Here is a 20,866-nt window from a genome sequence, read left to right on the forward strand (position 1 = left end):
TTTTTCCTTTTTTAATTAGCAACAGTTCTATCATCAATCTTCATCTGAGCTGCTTTCTTCTCCCTCTGAAAGGTCGGCAATAGGGAAACGCAAGATGGCCGCCACACCGCTCAGCTGAGTCAGTTCTAAAAAAAAAAAAAAACGTGGAACAAAACTTTTGTTGAAATATGATAAACATGTGTACAGTTGTGCATGAATGCTCGATGTTTAGTATTTGACTACGGCTTCCTGTATTAGTCAAAATCCATTTATATAGCGCCAAATAACAATAATGCATAAACAAGTGATTATGTAGAATGCTTATTATTCTAAATGACTTACGTTCACCAGAGACGTGAAGGCTGGAGAATATTCTGCATGAAAAAGAAAGAAACCAACATCAGGAAAATACTTTACTAGCTCAAAATTGGCCTGCCTTATTACCTGACGTTGCCGCCATTGTCTCTCACTTTGTCCACCAAGCGGACGTAGCGAGCCCTCGTAGGGACGTCCTGATGCCTGCGACGACAACAGAAACTGTACATTGCGGACGTTCTTGTACTGCGTGTTACGTACCTGAACAGCTTGTCACTGATCATTAAAGTGTCGACGGCGAGGGCGTCTGCAGCCTTCTCCACATGAACCAGCCTGCATTAAAAAAAAAAAAAAAAGCAGATAAAAGTTGATTATGTGAGTGAATGCAGGTTAACGTGATTTTTGGTTGTTTTACCCATAAAAAGCTCTGTCAGGCTCATGCTGGAGCATCTTGTAGAAGTCCTCCAGGGCTTTCACCTCTCCTGCAGCCTTGGTATCAGACAGTCTGCTCGTTACTGTGGGGTCTGACAGGATTTCTGAAAAAAATTAATAAGATGTTATGCTACAACTGTAGGGAAAATATAAACCATAAAAGAAAATTTTAATGAAAAAAATAGACTTGAACATAATTTTTTTTTTTTTTTTAAGATACAAGTAATAAAAAAAAAACATTTTACTGAGGTACTTTTTATGTTAAATATTTACATACATACATTTTTTTTAAACATTTGATAATTTGGGCTGCACGGCGGACAAGTGGTTAGAGCGCAGACCTCACAGCTAGGAGATCGGAGTTCAATCCCGCCCTGTGCGGAGTTTGCATGTTTCTCCCCGTGTGTGCGTGGGTTTTCTCCGGGTACTCCGGTTTCCTCCCACATTCCAAAAACATGCTAGGTTAATTGGCGACTCCAAATTGTCCATAGGTATGAATGTGAGTGTGAATGGTTGTTTGTCTATATGTGCCCTGTGATTGGCTGGCTGGCCACCAGTCCAGGGTGTACCTCGACTCTCGTCTGAAGACAGCTGGGATAGGCTCCAGCACCCCCCGCGACCCTCATGAGGATAAGCAGTTGAAAATGAATTAATGATAATTTGGGCTGTACGGCGGACGAGTGGTTAGCGCGGAAACCTCACAGCGAGGAGACCCGAGTTCAATCCCGCCCTCGGCCATCTCTGTGTGGAGTTTGCATGGGTTTTCTCCGGGTACTCCGGTTTCCTCCCACGTTCCAAAAACATGCTAGGTTAATTAGCGACTCCAAATTGTCCATAGGTATGAATGTGAGTGTGAATGGTTGTTTGTCTATATGTGCCCTGTGATTGGCTGGCTGGCCACCAGTCCAGGGTGTACCTCGACTCTCGCCTGAAGACAGCTGGGATAGGCTCCAGCACCCCCCGCGACCCTCGTGAGGATAAGCAGTTAAAAATGAATTAATGATCATTTGGGCTGCACGGCGGACGAGTGGTTAGCGCGGAAACCTCACAGTGAGGAGACCCGAGTTCAATCCCGCCCTCGGCCATCTCTGTGTGGAGTTTGCATGGGTTTTCTCCGGGTACTCCGGTTTCCTCCCACGTTCCAAAAACATGCTAGGTTAATTGGCGACTCCAAATTGTCCATAGGTATGAATGTGAGTGTGAATGGTTGTTTGTCTATATGTGCCCTGTGATTGGCTGGCCACCAGTCCAGGGTGTACCTCGACTCTCGCCTGAAGACAGCTGGGATAGGCTCCAGCACACCCCGCGACCCTCGTGAGGATAAGCAGTTGAAAATGAATTAATGATCATTTGGGCTGCACGAGTGGTTAGCGCGGAAACCTCACAGCGAGGAGACCCGAGTTCAATCCCGCCCTCGGCCATCTCTGTGTGGAGTTTGCATGGGTTTTCTCCGGGTACTCCGGTTTCCTCCCACGTTCCAAAAACATGCTAGGTTAATTGGCGACTCCAAATTGTCCATAGGTATGAATGTGAGTGTGAATGGTTGTTTGTCTATATGTGCCCTGTGATTGGCTGGCTGGCCACCAGTCCAGGGTGTACCCCGCCTCTCGCCCCAAGACAGCTGGGATAGGCTCCAGCACCCCCGCGACCCTCGTGAGGATAAGCGGTAGAAAATGAATGAACTGCCAATGGTCCAATCGCTTTAGTACAGCCAACCAGCCCACGCTAGCTATTGCTATGTAATATAAGGTACTGTCAAATAACCAGCCACCCTGTTGTACCTTTAAGCGAGTACTTGTGACCAGACGACGCGTGGACCAGCATGAATTTGGGTCGGTTCTCCAGCAGCACCTTGTTGTCTTGTCGCACTGCCTCTTTAAAAAGGTACGTCATGAACTGGTCCTTCACAAAGCCAGGACTAGCCACCAGGATGCACTTGACCACTGAGAAATACAATAATATTATCATGAAGATGACAAGATGGCCCAAATGAGATCCAGTATCGTCTCACCATCAAAATTAATGTGACGTAAAATAGCCTGCATGACAGCTTCGTAGAACCTCTCCAGAGCCTGCGTGGAGACAATTTTACTCAAATCTGACAGTCCTCGAAAATGAATTCTATCCAAGTAGCTACGGGACCTATGTACCTTCTCATGTTGCGTGCAGCTTCCCCTTCTCTTGCGGGGAATGGTGAGCTCCACTTTAGCACGCAGCAGCGTCATGGCGGGGGTCACCAGCACCAGGTTGGCGAGACCTTCCTGCATCACCACCGCTGCCACATCTGCCTTCTGTGTCACATCACATGCTTCATCTGCAGCACAGTCCAAACGACGGTCATAGGAAAGACATAATGGACAATTTGAGAAGCACTGATATTTACATATAGAATTGTGAATATGCTACAATAACATAGCTGACATGAATTTGGTGAATTTTGCTTACCAATTCTGGCTAGGATGACACTGTCCCAGCTCTTTTTCGCAAGAGTAAACTTCCTGTTGAGCTCCAGCTCAATCGTGTGGTATGCCCCCATCTGATGAGTGAAGATAAGATAAGATAAGATAAGATAAGATAAGATATGCCTTTATTCGTCCCTCAGTGGGGAAGTTTGCATTGCACAGCAGCAAGAGTTAAGCCAGTGATTTTCAACCACTGTGAAACCGTCAGGTGTGCCGTGAGGAATTATCCAATATCACTTTTTAGAATTAACATTTATTAATCATCATTTGCAAATATGATGTCAATAATATATACATGGACCCAAATATTCCAATTGCATTTGGTTTATTTGCTCAAACAGAGAATTGAACAGGGATGGAATATTCCTTTCCCCAATCCGATTGAGGTATCTTGTACCCGCTCAAACGGAAAGTTGTCAGGTTGCCTTCTTATTCCTGGTGTTTTTCTTCTTCTGTTGTTTATTGGCGGTTGGCAAGCAGCTTTGGTGTGCATTAGCGCCATCTGTGGAACAGAATCTAAACCCTTCTATACGCCATTCACAAGTCCAGTTTTATTAAAAAAGAAAATACATATCTATATAAAACATGTCCTGAGTTTAATTATAAAATATTAGCAAGATTTAATTTCATCTTTTCCTGTTTAAATTTATCCCGGGTGCGTTCTTTCAGCGCATGCTGAGATATGACGTAACACGCAGATCCAGACGTTCTTCACTTTTAAAAATGGAGGCCAGCAATCGGCACTGGACTAAAAAAAGTTTGTTTTTGATTCAAACTAAACTTCAAGACTGGACAGACGAAAAACTGTCAATACGGAGTTATTCCAACAAGTGAAAGAAAAACTTGGGGAAGCCGGTATCACGTGATGTTGATGTTTACGTTTTACTGGGCATGCCCTATTGAATATTCTGGTTGATTTTCACGGCGCATGTAGACAAGAGATTGGAATATTCCTTTCTATGGATACCATTGTTTCCCGAAAGGTCATTCGGAAAGAGAAAAAGTGGTCATGTAAAAACATGGCTACTGTGGAGTGTCTGTGGTGTAAAGACTGGCAGAGCAATGTAATATTGGTCCGTGTGGCAACACCTACCTTGTTCCTCTGATAGACTTATTGATGCACGTGTGAGGTCGTGGTGACATTTTGTCACGTTTTTGGTTACTTTTTTTCCAATGTAAAAAATGTGCCGTTGCTCAAAAAAGGTTGAAAAACACTGAGTTAAGCAGTACAAAATACACAATATAGAAAAATATACAATATAAACAACCCAAGTATTAACAAAATCAACAGTTTTTCCCAGAGTTACATACAAATACAGTATACATATAATATGAAACGAGATGAGATATATGACCAGCCAATCTTGCTAGTGAGTTAATATGAGGCATGAAAGAAATACTTCACATAGAACTTAATATATTGCATTTAGAGCCTTCATATTGCACAGTGAATGGAGTCTGGAGTAACTATACCGCATGTAAAAAGTAAAAAGTATTGCACAGATGTACATAGCGGTGTAAAAGTCTATTGGGAGCGGTACCGGTTGTACAGCCTGACAGCTCAAATGCAAACGCTATCACTATTACTGCATACTACTTCTTAGCAATGTTCATTACTGTGGTTATACTTTGTGGTGATGTTTAACTGCTTATTTAGCACATCTGATGTAAACACATTGTCACAATGATGCCTCTCCAACACACTACAACGTTACCATGTTTACCATGTTGTCATGTCCCAACTGACTCATAGAGGTAACTAAAAGCCTTCACTCTTCCATTATAATAGCTAAATACACACCTTGACATACTGGTTCTCTTCAATGTTGGTCCCCTTGACTCTCAGCTGGCAGGCCTGCGTATCAAAGTCGATCGTCTCCACGCATAAAGTTAAAGTTGTCCGAACTCTGGAGCTACCCACGCTTCCGGTAGTGGATTCGGTCTGTACTTTTCTGTCATTAAAAAGGACAAAAAATCTTCTTAAGGCAGTCATTTTCAGGAATTATTCAATATCAATTTTTTAATTAATATGTATTAATAATTTTCAATATTATGTCATTGGTGTAAAGACTGGCAGAGCAATGTAATATTCGTCCGTGTGGCAACACGTAGCTGATTGCCTCGTTCCTCTAATAGACTTAGTGATGCACGTGAGAGGTAGTGGTGACATGTTGTAACATTGTTGGTTAAATTAGTATGCGGATCAAAAGGATCTGCTGTGGCGAGTCCGTAATCAGGAAAAAACTGAAAGAAGCAAGTAATGCTGGTTATTGGTGTGCCGCAAAATTTTTCCAACGTAAAAAACGTGCCGTGGCTCAAAAAAGGTTGAAAAAAGTGAATAAAACTGTCAAACCCCTGTTACAGCGCAGGAAAATTGTGTTATTGTTGTCAGGGTACCTTATAGTGGAGGCCCTCAAGCTGTCACCCTCTTGCAGCAGGTTGTAGGTGTGCCACATGTCCTCTGCTTCCTCTGGCATCAGAGTCACCTGACTGATAAAGGTGACGGACGGGAAGTGACGTCATAATATTTAAAGTGTAAAGCCATCACTCATCAAACAGTTCAGTATTATTTGTAGTAGTATACATTAGACGTTCATGAGCCTGGTATTGTTCATATAAATAAACATGCCCCCGCGTGCTAGTGTCAAATGTCAACAAAGATGCTAATACGTGACACGTGGAGGGGGAATCAGCTGTAGAAAGTAGCAAGCATGCTAGCTAGGATAGCTAGGTACAGTATGCTAGCTCGCTTGCTAACTTCGGTTACTCACCCGGTGTTGTCTTTTTCAATGTCTCTGTGTAGCAGCTTCATGGTTTGTTGTGTTATACACGCGGGAATAAACAAGGATCTACTCCGCGCCCGGCGTCATGATTAAATCATATAAATAATCTTGTGAAAATGAACGGACGCTAAGTCCAAACAGGAACAAAAAAGAGAAGCGCGGTCTATGGTGACGTCACAAGCTAGCTGTAACGTATAATGTACTATCAAGTGAAAACCCTAAATGAAATAGGTGGCGCAAGTATACATCCGGGTATTTGAGTATGCATTTTTTTTGGTTTATTAAACTTTATTGACATGGACAGGTTTCACGCCCTTTGAAACAACTATGGATGACGTGACACTCGTCCACAAGTACAGACAAGCGCACTTGTATTATGAAACGTGGACCATTGCGTCACGCTAACACGGGTCATAAATTCTTTCCATTCTTTGTGCCTCTTTTGTGTTGTGTTACTGTACAAGGACGACACACAAAACAAAGAAAGAACATCCAAGTTTTTAAATACTAAAACTGCCAATGTAAAACTAACAAACGGAAGAGTGGCTCGGTGGATGTTTGTCATTTTAATTCGTAATTAATTTCATATGAATTTGGTAGCAAAAATGTTGAATTCGTTAATCCCGCCTACTCATAAAACTGACCAATAGCTGAGCACGATTGTGTGCCGCCACTTCCGCCCAACCCCTTTCGGGCTAACGTTCATTCAGTCTTCTTTTTTGTCGATGGCATGGTGCGAAGCAGCTACGACAGGAACAACGACAATCATCGACAATTCAAATTGAATTCTGATATTTAATGGGAAATAGTTGACTTAAACGAATTTTTGAAGCAAGTGTCAGCTATTACGTATTGACCAACGCAAGTCGACGGCCATTTGTGTTGCCCATTATTTCCCAAGGTTAGCTAGCTAGCTGATAGCCGATTAAGTGCTATCGCTAAACTAGTTTAGCTAACTGTTACTCAGGATCCCGCTATCGCTTACTCCTCCCTTGAGTCGTAGGTATTTGTAACAAAGACGACGAGAGTCGAGGGATAAGATGGCAGAAGCCGACAAACTGAACATCGACTCCATCATTCAGCGTCTGTTGGAAGGTAAGACTCAATATTTCTCTCGCTACACTTTACTGAGGTAGCCATTTTAGCTAAGTTCGCTAGGCTAGGCAACGATGGAGGCATTCGCAGCGCAGGTCAGCTCGATTCTTTTTTTTACAATATAAGATGGATTCTTTAGTACACCGCAACGATTAAACACGTGTTCTTAATTTAGACAATAAACGCCAAGAAATATTAAGTATTTCTTTACTGAGTACCCCGGAGAGAGGAGTCATTTGGCGTAAAAAATATTTTAAGCGGCATTACAGCTCCTTCCATTTCTATGCAAGTTTTACCATTATGTGGAATAATAATTCGATCTTTGCATATTATTAATTCAAAAGTTGGTCCGCATGCTAGTTAACTAGACTAAAACACGCAATTGTGTGTAAATCACTTGACTAATCCTTTGTTTGTTTTCCTATTACATACTATATTTAGGATTTCACATCTTAAAATGACATTCTATTACAGTTTTTGTTCTGTTATTTTTTGTTTCTCACTTCCACACTTGTTGTTCCCCTCTTTGTTGCAGTGAAAGGCTCCAGACCAGGCAAAAATGTCCAGCTGACAGAGAATGAAATCCGGGGTCTTTGCCTCAAATCCAGGGAGATCTTCCTTAGCCAGCCAATCCTGCTCGAACTTGAGGCGCCTCTCAAGATTTGTGGTGAGACTTGTCTTTTTGGGTGTTCTATCGCTTTTGAGTTGTCGGCAGACTCAATAAATTTTCGTTCTTTAGTAAATCCTTTTTTTGAACAATAGCTAGATTTTTTTTTACCTAATGTGGATGAGATGAATATCAGGACTATAACAATGTTAGACATAACCTTGCCCCATAATTACCGACAATGTTGTATTTGGCATTTCTTTTGTCTGCAATGATCCTTTCCCATCATATTTTGTAACGGATTACTAAGGGTAAACCTTTGATCTCTCTAACTGTGGTTGGTTTTTGAAGGTTGGTTTGACTCCAGAGGTATTGTAATTTTAAAACACATAATGTAAATCAGATGGTTACGGGAACATGAAGCACGTTTATTCTTTTTCCCAACTCATTGTACAGACATTCTCAACACACAGAGGAACACACTTTTGAGCCGAACCAAATCATTTTGTAGTCAATCCGGTATTTATCCTTGTTATTTTTAAATAATCATAAGAATTTGATACAAAAATTTATTTGTGGCATTGAATATGGTTATGGAAATAGCTTTTCAAAGAATTCAATAATAATGCAACCAAAGTATTGTTGAATGTATTTTTTTTAATTAAACAGCATGACCAACAATATTGTTTGGCTTTTGTAACAAACCTCAGTGAGTCAGATCCCTCATTCAATAAAAGAGAACACTTGAAACTACATCAAATTTTATGTAAAGGGATATACATTTTGGAAATATGGGCCATTATTTCAGAATCGGCTTCATTGGCCAATTGACAATTCATTATAAGCAGGCATTATCTGCAATTATACCAAAAGTATTTACATTAAATATAAACAGGATTTACATTCAAGTAATTTTTTCAATAAAAAAAAGAAATTCTAATTTTTGTGCATGCATATTTGATGGACCTTATTAAGTGCTAATGTACATATTTGTGGTACATAAACAAAAAACAAGTCCAGACCCATACTGGTGGATGGTGGATTCATTTTGTGCTTTTAAATGCCGGCAGTGCTTCAGTACCTTCCTGTTTTTCTCTGGCAAGTCGACGATAAAGTAGTCCATGACAATTTAAATCACAGTGACAGTAGATGCAAATGACTTCCATGTTGTTGCAAGAGCCATCTGCCAGGACTTGGAAGCTAAAGTTGCCAATCAAATTGTACTTTCAAATTATTGCCAACCCTATCAAATATTAGCTTTTACTTCAACATCCATACCAAGCTAATCACACCATCGTTGCTAGTGTACTACTAATGTTATTTACTTCACCAGGGGATGTTCACGGGCAGTACTACGACCTGCTGAGGCTCTTTGAATACGGCGGCTTCCCACCAGAGAGCAACTACCTGTTCCTGGGAGACTATGTCGACAGAGGCAAGCAGTCACTGGAGACCATCTGCCTGCTGCTGGCGTACAAGATAAAATACCCCGAAAACTTCTTTCTTCTGAGGGGCAACCACGAGTGTGCATCCATTAACAGGATATATGGCTTCTACGATGAGTGTGAGTCACAATTAATTTTTTTAATATGCTGGTCTCACTGGTTCGCATAATGATGAAATGGCTGCTTTAATTGTGACACAGTTTCTGAAGTAATAAAGCAGCACGGCATTGAACAAGCAGAGGAAACTTAGCGACTATAACAAACACAGTACGGTAACTCCTATAGTACCTTCTATGGTTGTATCTACTTGGACGGCACGCTCAGGTGTATCACATAATTGAATGCTTTACTGGCGTTTACTGTTCAAATGGGTTGTAAATACCATAAAGTAGCAGTTAATGATTAATTAAACACAAAATGCACTTTTTAAAATACAACTTTACAGCTTTACGTTTACCTTTTCCAGACTGAAGTGCACTCAAGTCCGTCTAGGTTTGGATTTTTTTCCTCCACATTAATGTAATTTTACAAACTGCATTTAGCTTTTTGTTGTCATCGACTAATATTTAAATATCTTTGGTCTGAGATATTGAAGATATTGATTCATAAATTAATAAATGCTATCTACATGCTGCAAATGTGTCACACAGGCGTATTAATACTTACTTCCCGGTGATGTAATATTGAGCCCAGATTGTCCACTCCAAGCATGAGGTTTTAAATTAGAGCAAAGTGTCCTTTAAATATGCATATAGTCTTCGAATAAAGGCTCCACTTTGACACACATTAACTTGTACACAGAGCACATTGTCCTCACAAGGTCCTGCACTGTTCATTCTTGTCTTCAGATTTAAAAGTTGCCTATTTGCGGCGGTTACGGTACACTGGCAATCTTCAAGCTACATGTGCTGTCAGGCTAAATAAGCATCATCACGCAGCATGAATGGCAATAAATCACACCCTTTCTGCCGTTTATGTAATGCTGTGCTAATAATGTGATGCAACCGGCGGAGCCTTTTTAGAGATGTTGTCGATCTTCAGATACAAGCGATCAAAGCGTGTTTCTTTTGTGCACAGGTAAGAGGCGATACAACATAAAGCTGTGGAAGACCTTCACCGACTGTTTCAACTGTTTGCCTGTTGCCGCCATTGTTGATGAGAAGATCTTCTGTTGCCATGGAGGTAGTCGCCCCATAAAAATAACAAACACACTCCAGCTTGTCTCTGCTGCATGTTTAGTGTCAACATAAATGTCTCCGACCTTTACACATCTCACATTTAATTAACTCGTGTAACAATTTATGTATTCAAAAAGGAATTGTGGTGCTAATAGTTAATTTTAAAATTAAAACCACAGTCGACACAAACAAGGACACCAAATTTTGTCTCCTTTAATTTCAATTATGTAAAGAATTATGTAATGAAGTAGCACAAGCTTTCTCATACGTGTCTTCACCATCAACACACACTTTGCTGAATATGTAAACAGGCAGTGATAATCCCGAGTGAAAACATCTCTCTGTCTGATCATGTGATGTTCCACCAGATAAGAAAACGGTGTGTTTACCAGTTATTCATTTGTAGCCACCTTTGAACTTATAGCCCCATAAAATATGTTCTTCCTTTTAGCACATATTTAGGTCATCTGTAAACAAGAAAAAAAGTATTTTTCCTCCGTTTTCCTCTTCCAGGCCTATCTCCAGATCTGCAGTCTATGGAGCAGGTGCGAAGGGTCATGCGGCCCACCGACGTGCCTGACCAGGGCCTTTTGTGTGACTTGCTGTGGGCCGACCCTGACAAGGATGTTCTGGGCTGGGGCGAGAACGACCGCGGCGTTTCCTTCACGTTTGGTGCTGACGTGGTCACCAAGTTCCTCCACAAACACGACATGGACCTCATCTGCCGGGCCCATCAGGTCAGAGCCAGGTTTAGACTGGAACATTTAAAGGCTCATAATATAACAATATGAAGCATATTATCCAAAATCAATTTAGACTTTTTTTTTTTTTTATAAAGTGCTTTTAGTAAGTGCCACTGTATTGTGTAATACTAGCGCTGTGCCTGCCCGTGCCTGCTTTCACAGTGTGTGGCCCAAAGAAGCGCTATTGTGCCCTTTATTCACTTTTTTCCACATATTCATTGAAGCGTCGGCGTACAGTCCGCCATACTATTTGTACACTTTCATTTTGGACACAATTTGTCTATTTTTGTAGACTGACTCATTACTAATACACCAATGCTCTCCTTACAAGCCCACACTGTTCAATAGCTTGGTGGGGTTTTTTTGTTATTGATAATCAGATCTAACAAAAAGTATATTTTTCACCTTTTAGTAGCAGTCTCTTTAAGAATGAATGAATGTACTTTTTCCCTCTTCATAATCATAGCAAAGAGGGCAAGGAAAATACATTTCTCCAACACTGAAATTCAATGTACTAGGCACTCATGGTAAGAGTTGTGCATAAAAGTACACATTTCCCTACACACAAGTGCAAGCGGATAAATTCTATCACATACTTCGTGTTGGAATGTCTTTACACACGCTCTAAGCACACATCCCTGCAGTGGTTTCATTCGCAAGATACCAGAAAGAGGCAAAAATGTTGATTGCTCTTTTCCAAAGTCAAAGCTATTGTGTGTGACTATCTTGTTTTTCCTGTCTTGTTTTCATGTATGACAAAGGAAATATAACAAAAATCACATTAAGAGACTGAAATCGGGATATTTATTTATATTTTTTAACACAAACAATTGATTCCCAAAATAGTTGGTTGATTAATTGTTGCAGCACTATATGCAACAACATAACGTTGAAGGAGTGGGACAGAAAGATGCAAATGTGAGCAACACTAGCATAGCATGTGAGCTTTTTACATCATTTTAACAGCAACATCATGCTAGGTTAGGCTATTAGCTGAAGAAAAAGAAAACAAGTCAAACTTCCAGCTTCCACATCTTTAAAAAAAAATGTCATGAAAATCTAACAACTGTTACTGTATGTCCAAAGTGAAGCAAACAAGTTCAGGAAATGATAATTTTTTCTCACATTCGATGCTAATAAAAATGCTCTAGTAACACACTTTTAACCCCCAAAGCAGTGACAGTTGTTCTCCTTGAAATGAAGCCGAGGTGATTTGACACTTTGCCACCAGATGGCAGCCAACTCCGTTCCCTTTGCCGCTTTCCTCATTCGTCACATCTGCTGTCAGTCACAGCAGCTGAGCAGCCAATCAGACTGCATCTTGCTGATGCATGCGTCTAATATATGCGAGCTGCTAACCTGTCTTCTTTGTTTCAGGTGGTGGAGGACGGCTATGAGTTCTTTGCAAAAAGGCAGCTTGTCACGCTCTTCTCTGCCCCAAACTACTGCGGGGAGTTTGACAATGCGGGCGCCATGATGAGCGTCGATGAAACCCTCATGTGCTCATTCCAGGTGAGCAAGCAAATCAACTCACAGAAAAGTTTCATACTATTTTTTTTATGCATGCTAATTTAGACTAATTTAGACTTCTACACCACTATGTACATCTGTGTAATACTTGCTTTTATAGTCAGTATAGTTACTCCAGACCCCATTCACTGTGCAATATCTGATCAACCTCCATGTGCAATATTAAGGGCTCTAAATGCAATATTCTAAGGTCTATGTGAAGTATTTCCATAATGCCTCATATTAATTCACTAGCAAGATCTCAGTGTATAGACTGGTCATATCTCTCATCTTGTTTCATATTATCTACATACTGTATTGTATATAACTCTGGGAAAAACTGTTGATTTTGTTAATACTTGGGTTGTTTATATTGTTTATTTTTCTATATTGTGTATTTTGTACTGCTTAACTGATTCTGTACTCTTGCTGCTGTGCAATGCAAACTTCCCCACTAAGGGACGAATAAAGGTTCATCTTATCTTATCTAATTTTGTTTCCTCTTTTTGTCCAGATCCTCAAACCTGCAGACAAGAAGCTGTTCTACAGTGGAGGTCTGGGCTCCGGCCGCCCAGTCACCCCCCCAAGAAAAGCTAAGAAATGACAGCAGTAGTCTGCCCTTGACCTCTGACCCATCCTTCCTGCCCTTTCTACCTCTCTTTCTCCTTTCTTTCACCAAACAGCCAGAAATCAAACCTTTACCCAGGGCTTTTTTTCCCTTTTTTATCTGTACTTCTTAAAACATTTAATGTTACAAATATTTCTGAATGAGTGCGTGCACGTGCAGGTGTCACATGTGCCATGTCTGCCAGTGAGCATTAAAAGGTGTGCACTTGGTACATTTGGTATGAGAATATTAGCAATTTCTACTTCTACTCCTCCCTCTCTTATCTCTTGGCACTCTTCCTGTGAAGAAGTGGAAACCACAGTCTGACTGTACAGTAATTTGACTGAAAAAGCTGGCAAGCGTTTGCCGACGTGGTGACATTTTAGGCAGCAGACTCCTGCCGATAGGTGGCTTGTATGTATGTATGTGTGTGTGTGTGTGTGTGGGAGGGAGGGGGGGTATTTTTGTTTTCCCTGTCTTCTGTACTGTAAAATCTCGACATGTGTGCGTGCGTGTGTCCACGCGGTGTCCCCCAACCACCACCACCACCCCCTCCCCCGGCTGACCCGCGCGACGTCACACCTTCCCTCGCACGTGCGCACACATGCACAACTCTTCAGATTCATATGAGCCAGAACTGTAAAAAAAGAAAAACCCATACAGTTTAGGTTTGTACAGATTTGATTACTTGAAAGATTTTTTGTGAGTTCGTTTTGTAGTCTTTCATTAAGTTGACCAATAAAGCAAGAATCTGAACTACATCTTGCAATGGACTTGACTTCATGCTGAAAACTCAACTGTGCCAACCAAAATTGCAAAACGGCACTTATTCAGAATTCTTATTTGTTTTATACTAATGTCTTATACACTAGGAGTGCAGGGACAAAGTTTAACACGCTGGTGGCCCAAAGTGCGGCCTGGGGGCCATTTGTGGCTGCAGTTTGTTTTATTTAAAATAGAATTAAGAAAGAACAAAAGATGACACTCCAAAGTTAACATGAGCGCTTGCATGTTTAAATATTTCTGTGTGTGTGTATATGTATGTATGTATGTATGTACAGTGAAGAAAATAAGTATTTGAACACCCTGCTATTTTGCTATTTCTCCCACTTAGAAATCATGGAGGGGTCTGAAATTTTCATCGTACGTGCATGTCCACTGTGAGAGAGATAAACTAAAAAGAAAAATCCAGAAATCACAATGCATGATTTTTTAACAATTTATTTGTGTGATACAGTTGCAAATAAGTATTTGAACACCTGTGTATCATCTAGAATTCTGACCCTGAAAGACCTGTTAGTCTGCCCATTAGAAGTCCACCTGCACTCCATGTATCATCCTGAATCAGATGCACCTGTTTGAGGTCGTTAGCTGCATAAAGACACCTGTCCACCCCATACAATCAGTAAGACTTTAACTTGTAACATGGCGAAGACCAAAGAGCTGTCCAAAGACACCAGAGACAAAATTGTACACCTCCACAAGGCTGGAAAGGGCTACGGAGCAATTACCAAGCAGCTTGGTGAAAAAAGGTCCACTGTTGGAGCTATCATTAGAAAATGGAAGAAGCTAAACATGACGGTCAATCTCAATCGGAGTGGAGCCCCATGCAAGATATCACCTCGTGGGGTCTCAATGATTCTAAGAAAGGTGAGGAATCAGCCCAGAACTACACGACAGGACTTGGTCAATGACCTGAAAAGAGCTGGGACCACCGTTTCCAAGGTTACTGTAGGTAATACACTAAGACGTCATGATGTGAAATCATGCATGGCACGAAAGGTTCCCCTGCTTAAACCAGCACATGTCAAGGCCCGTCTTAAGTTTGCATATGACCATTTGGATGATACAGAGGAGTCATGGGAGAAAGTTTTATGGTCAGATGAGACCAAAATAGAACTTTTTGGTCATAATTCCAATAAGCGTGTTTGGAGGAAGAAGAATGAAGAGTACAATCCGAAGAACACCATCCCTACTGTGAAGCATGGGGGTGGTAGCATCATGCTTTGGGGGTGTTTTTCTGCACATGGGACAGGACGAGTGCACTGCATTAAAGAGAGGATGACTGGGGCCGTGTATTGTGAGATTTTGGGGAACAACCTCCTTCCCTCTGTCAGAGCATTGAAGATGGGTCGTGGCTGGGTCTTCCAACACGACAACGACCCGAAGCACACAGCCAGGAAAACCAAGGAGTGGCTCCGTAAGAAGCATATCAAGGTTCTAGCATGGCCCAGCCAGTCTCCAGACCTGAACCCAATCGAAAATCTTTGGAGGGAGCTCAAACTCCGTGTTTCTCAGCGACAGCCCAGAAACCTGACTGATCTAGAGAAGATCTGTGTGGAGGAGTGGGCCAAGATCCCTCCTGCAGTGTGTGCAAACCTGGTGAAAAACTACAGGAAACGTTTGACCTCTGTAATAGCAAACAAAGGCTACTGTACCAAATATTAACATTCATTTTCTCAGGTGTTCAAATACTTATTTGCAGCTGTATCACACAAATAAATTGTTAAAAAATCATGCATTGTGATTTCTGGATTTTTCTTTTTAGTTTATCTCTCTCACAGTGGACATGCACCTACGATGAAAATTTCAGACCCCTCCATGATTTCTAAGTGGGAGAAATAGCAAAATAGCAGGGTGTTCAAATACTTATTTTCTTCACTGTATATATGTGTGTCATTGTGACGTAATGGGCACCCTTGTCTTACAGTGACCATTAACTCTTCATTCTGTATAATACAGTGTGTGTGTATGTATATATATCTTTAATATATATATATATATATATATATATATATATATATATATATATATATATATGTATATACACACACATCTGACCTGACCTTTCTTTGACACGCGGGTCACTGCGCATGCGCCTACAGCCGTGCTAAGTACTGCAAAACTAGCACAATAGCAAGTAAGAAAGGTGATAAAAATGAGTGGGAAAAGATGGACCGAGTAAAAACCAGAAGACCTCCACTCCCATATGGAGTGGGAGGGGGGCTTCTTTTTCGAAGTGCGTTTGCCTCATCCGTCGGTCTGTAATTGCTTTACCGAAAAAGGAAAATGTGGAGCGCCATTTTCGGACTGTTCATAAAAAACTATGAAACTAAGTTCCCTCTGAAAAGCAAGCAGAGAAGGAGAAAGGTGAAGGAACTAAAATCCCAGCTGTCTGGACAGCAGTCATTTTTCACCAGCATATACTGTACATATAAAAATAATTCTCAATATATATATTGAGAATAAATGTGTTTGCATCTTTAGTAGGTGGTAGATCATTCTACACATTGTGTGTATCTTCCTCATACTTTTTAGACATAATCTTTTCAAACATCTATAGAGCAGCTACACACAATAACCCATACAGAAAGCTTTCTAGATCTTCCAGATTCTGCACCTCTTTCTGCGGTATCTTATCTCCATTGGCTTCTTTCTACCCAAATGATCTGCTTAATTTACTCCACCCCTCACCCTCCTTTAGGTACGCCCACTCCGCTGTGATTGGTCACACTCCCAAACTGTCCCGAGGACTTCCGGATATGTAGCTCTGCGTTTATCACTTGATTTCATTGCATGAAACAACACTATAACTTTTGTTTGCTGGGCATGTATTAAATAGACATGCATAGGCTAAAAGGAAACCCTTTTATATTCAGTATTGTTCTGTAATTCCGCTAAGACAATGCATAATTGTAAAATATGAACATAAAATGTATGCTGTGTGAGGTGAACTTTGAACTAGTTCATGAAAACTATGAACTTTTCGCTTGTTTACAAAATGAAAAATAACAATGGCACCCAAATACTGTGACCTTTCAGTCCTAGTTGATCATCTTATTTTTATAATTTTTTTTTTTTGCTGAATATTGCATTACTTTATTTTTAAAAAAGACATACACCCCCACTTGATTTGTAGGTGGGCTGTGTCGAAAAGTGGGTCTCCTGAGCGTCCCACATTCTATATTTATCAAAAAAAAAAAAGGATCCCATTTCCTTCTAGGGTATTTCTTTGGCTCTTTTTGCATTCATTCATCTTGCTGTCATCAACACCCTTTTTCAAGACGCTCTGTCCATCACATGGCCTTCCAAAACGGACCAATGAGGTGAGAGGTGAAGGAGGGAGCCACAGGGAGGGGAGATCACGGGGTGTCCAGTGTATACCAATTGAATCTTAAATTGTATTATGAATTAATAATTTCAATGTTATTTTGTCGCATACCTGCAGAATCTATTTCCTTTTGCTGACGGCTCCTTTATTGGATTTCATTAGTATGCACGCGTACCTAATGAAGTGTCCAGTGACTGTTAAACACGCTCTTATCCCTGGTATAGAAATGCTGTCCATGTATCCCGGTATGTGGCCTTCCAGTTTACGAGTGAAACTCTAGAAGGATTTTGTTTATACTCATGCAACCCTACATGCTGTTTGCAACAAGATATTTGTACTCTATATATAATGTGATGTATTCACATTGTGAAATTTAATGGTTTAACAGAAGAGTAGAAGGCCATCTGGTGGAAACCAATTTGAGAGCAAGATGATGTTGCTAGGTACACCCAATTATTTCCGGCATCGGTAAGCTTCCTTCAGTAGAAAATCACTCTTGTTTTCCCTTGCGTCTTCTATATTGCAGCCTCAAGTGTAAGGAATGGTGTGAACAACCTGTAGTGGGGGACTCCTGGGCCCCGATACTGGATACGAATAACACAAGTGGAGTCAAGCATGTTCTTCACTAACTATCTCCTATCTTGTCTCCACTTTGTGCAAAATGGAAAAGAAAAAGCTGCTGTGATGCCATGCCCACCAGCGGCAGCAGCACAGTGTCACCTGCTCTATTTATATCTGCTGAGGAATCCTGGATTCACAGACTCAGCTGCCACTTCTATTATTACTATTAGCTAATGCTGTCAAAAGTACCCGGCTAACACCGGCGCTGGATCTCCTTTATCCAGTGCCTTATTGCCCGCTACTAATTATGTCCTCACTGTCAATACCACCACTGTTTTGCATTTCAACTCTTTGTGGTATTTTCATTTGCATAATTAGGTTAAGTTAATGCAGGAAATGTAGAACCCCCCCGTCCCAAAAAAAAGGCCAACAAAAAAAAATGAAAAAGTTCACACCACCATCCATGCATCAGCCGAAGGGATCATATGAAGGATTACTCAGATGAGCTAATATTTCTCAATCAATGTCTTAAAATGTCAAGATATTGTTTTACCTGCATATTTACAATTGTTTTTTAATTCCTGCAGTACCCATAAAACACCACTTGGTGACAGTATCACTCTGCAAACACCTTCCTGTTTCCTACGTTAGCGTCTTCACAGGGTGAGTAGTTTTGCTTTGTTTTAGTTATATAAAACAGTAGTAAATTTCTCCTAAGAAAATCAGTTATGAATTTTTATCCATGATACCCACTTCCCTTTTGGGGATCAAAATGAGTCTAGCAAATACAAAAAAAAACTGAGGCTAAATGTGTATGAATTAATTATGAAGCCATTTCTAAAGCATTGGGACTCCAGCAAACAACAGTGAGAGTCATTATCCGCAAATACCGAAATCATGGAACAGTGGTGAACCTTCCCAGGGGTGGCCGGCCAAACAAAGTTCCCCAAGAATGCAGCGGCGACTCATCCGAGAGGTCACGAAAGACCCCACAACAACATCAGTTAAGGTCAGTGTTCATGACTCCGCCATAAGAAAGCAAGAAAGCAAACACTGGCCAAAACATTCAAAGTTCTAAGATGGGGGGCCTCAAACTAGTGTGGCCCGCAGGCCGCGTGTTTAAGACCCCTTGATATGAAAGTTTAATGTTAGTGCGGCCCGCGCAAGTTTGATATGGATGCTGTATGGTATCATGTACCCAGAAAATATTATTACGTTTGATTAATGTTCATGTTAAAGGTTAAATAACTGTTAATAGTTATCCTCCCTATCCGTGTGGAAGTGGTAAGTTTTTGGCTATTTAAGTTTAAAGGAAATAACTTGAAGGCTACTGTTTAGGTCGCTAGCTCTCTAGTTTGCGAGTTAGCATGTGTCTCAAGACCCTGCAGTTGCGCAATATGTTGTAAATAAAAAGAGTATAAATGTGACTATAGTCGTGTTTTGTCATGTCTACAGGGCTCTAATAATGCTTTGTTCATTTTAATCTGAAAAAAATCATTTGTCTACCCACCAATTATATGTGGTTTCTTAAGTTTTTATTATTTGCCGTTTTATTATTATTATTATATTTATTTATTACTTATTGATTTTCTTTATTCTTGATTTGTTTTTCTTATTTTGTGCAGAAAAATACAAATGAAGATATTTGAGAACAGTGGAATGTTTTATCAGAGCTTTTATTGTAGAAAATCGGAACCAAAGCACTGAAAAAGTTTGTATATTTTTCTGTTTTTAATAAATGCGTTTTTTTTTTTGTTTTTTTTTAAAACCTGATGCGGCCCAGCCTTGCCCAGACCCTAGCTCCAGTGGCCCCCAGGTAAATTGAGTTTGAGACCCCTGTTCTAAGACCAAAACCACTGCTGACCAAAAAAAAAAAAAAATCCTCTGGTCTGACTAGACAAAATCTTTTTGGAGGGTTTGGTGCGGTTCTACAGCACTGTGATACAAATGTGCCTTGCTCATAACTTTCTTTGCTGCTCAACCCAAAATGTGCATAAAAAGGTCCTTTCCCCAAACTATTCCCACTAAATGATCCAAAATGTCCTTGTAAAAAAAATACACTAAAGAGGTGTTCCCCAATGTTCTATTTCATACAGTGTCTGTCTGGTCTCATTTTGCTTTTGCAAGTCAGCATGGAGACGCTCCTCAGTTGCATAACTGCCGTGCATTCATGCAACTCCCCCACCATCGCCCACCACTCTACTTAACACTTGTTCAAAACTGGCAACACGGATAGTGTAAAGGGGGGTCGGGGGGGCTCGGTGGATGGCATTAGGTGGCACACGGTGATCCCTCAAACCTGGCAAGATGTCCTGGCATGTTCGCGCCCCATGGCGATGTAGGGGGGCAAAGGCTGGCGGGGAAGGGGGGAGGGGGGGGTGGTCCGTGTAGTATAGTGGCTTTGACACAGGCGGAAGATGGAAGGGGAAACAGGGTGGGGTGGGTGATGGTGCGGGTGGATTTGGGAAACACTATCCTTCTGGGATATTGAGTTAAATGTCACAGCTCTGCCCTGAGGGAGACACTGACAGGCCGACCCCGATCGCTGCACCCCCCCCACCCTCTTAAAATCTCTTGAGGTCGGAACGCTTGTACAACAGCTGAAGACCGACAAGAGAACATACATGGCACAAAAATGTCACCAAAAAGTACATTTGAAACTGAATTATTATATTATTGTTATATTATTATAACTGAATATTTTTTTTCAAAAATGTCACCAAAAAGTACATTTGAAACTGAATTATTATATTATATTGTTATATTATTATATTGTTATAACTTGAATATTTTTTCAAAAATGTCACCAAAAAGTACATTTGAAACTGAATATTATATTATATTAGTGTTATATTATAACTGAATTTTATTTCAAAAATGTCACCAAAAAGTACATTTGAAACTGAATTATTATATTATAACTGAATATTTTTTCAAAAATGTAACCAAAAAGTAAATTTGAAACTGAATTATTATATTGTTATATTATTATATTATATTATTATAACTTGAACATTTTTTCAAAAATGTCACCAAAAA

The 20,866-nt window shown here is 40.5% G+C and overlaps 2 protein-coding genes across 2 annotated transcripts; one reads left to right on the forward strand and one right to left on the reverse strand.

Annotated features, from left to right (window-relative positions):
- Positions 1-6,213, reverse strand: pelo (pelota mRNA surveillance and ribosome rescue factor). The gene is made up of 12 exons (XM_058061689.2): positions 5,960-6,213; positions 5,586-5,678; positions 4,990-5,140; positions 3,172-3,262; positions 2,877-3,040; positions 2,738-2,798; positions 2,508-2,669; positions 710-830; positions 556-627; positions 424-498; positions 322-353; positions 1-125 (listed from the first exon to the last, which is right to left on the reverse strand). Exons 1-12 carry the CDS (start codon positions 5,998-6,000, stop codon positions 34-36), a joined length of 1,155 nt encoding a protein of 384 aa, XP_057917672.2. The 5' UTR covers positions 6,001-6,213; the 3' UTR covers positions 1-33.
- A 421-nt stretch (positions 6,214-6,634) lies between these two features.
- On the forward strand, positions 6,635-13,916 carry ppp1cab (protein phosphatase 1, catalytic subunit, alpha isozyme b). Its single transcript, XM_058062257.2, has 7 exons — positions 6,635-7,066; positions 7,602-7,733; positions 9,007-9,237; positions 10,196-10,300; positions 10,810-11,033; positions 12,417-12,551; positions 13,063-13,916. Exons 1-7 carry the CDS (start codon positions 7,012-7,014, stop codon positions 13,150-13,152), a joined length of 972 nt encoding a protein of 323 aa, XP_057918240.1. The 5' UTR covers positions 6,635-7,011; the 3' UTR covers positions 13,153-13,916.
- The last annotated feature ends 6,950 nt before the right edge of the window (positions 13,917-20,866 follow it).

The sequence above is a fragment of the Doryrhamphus excisus genome, unplaced genomic scaffold, assembly GCF_037039965.1.
Source record: "Doryrhamphus excisus strain RoL-2023G ecotype Guam unplaced genomic scaffold, RoL_Dexc_Guam_v1.1 HiC_scaffold_24, whole genome shotgun sequence".
NCBI classification, from domain to species: Eukaryota; Metazoa; Chordata; class Actinopteri; order Syngnathiformes; family Syngnathidae; genus Doryrhamphus; species Doryrhamphus excisus.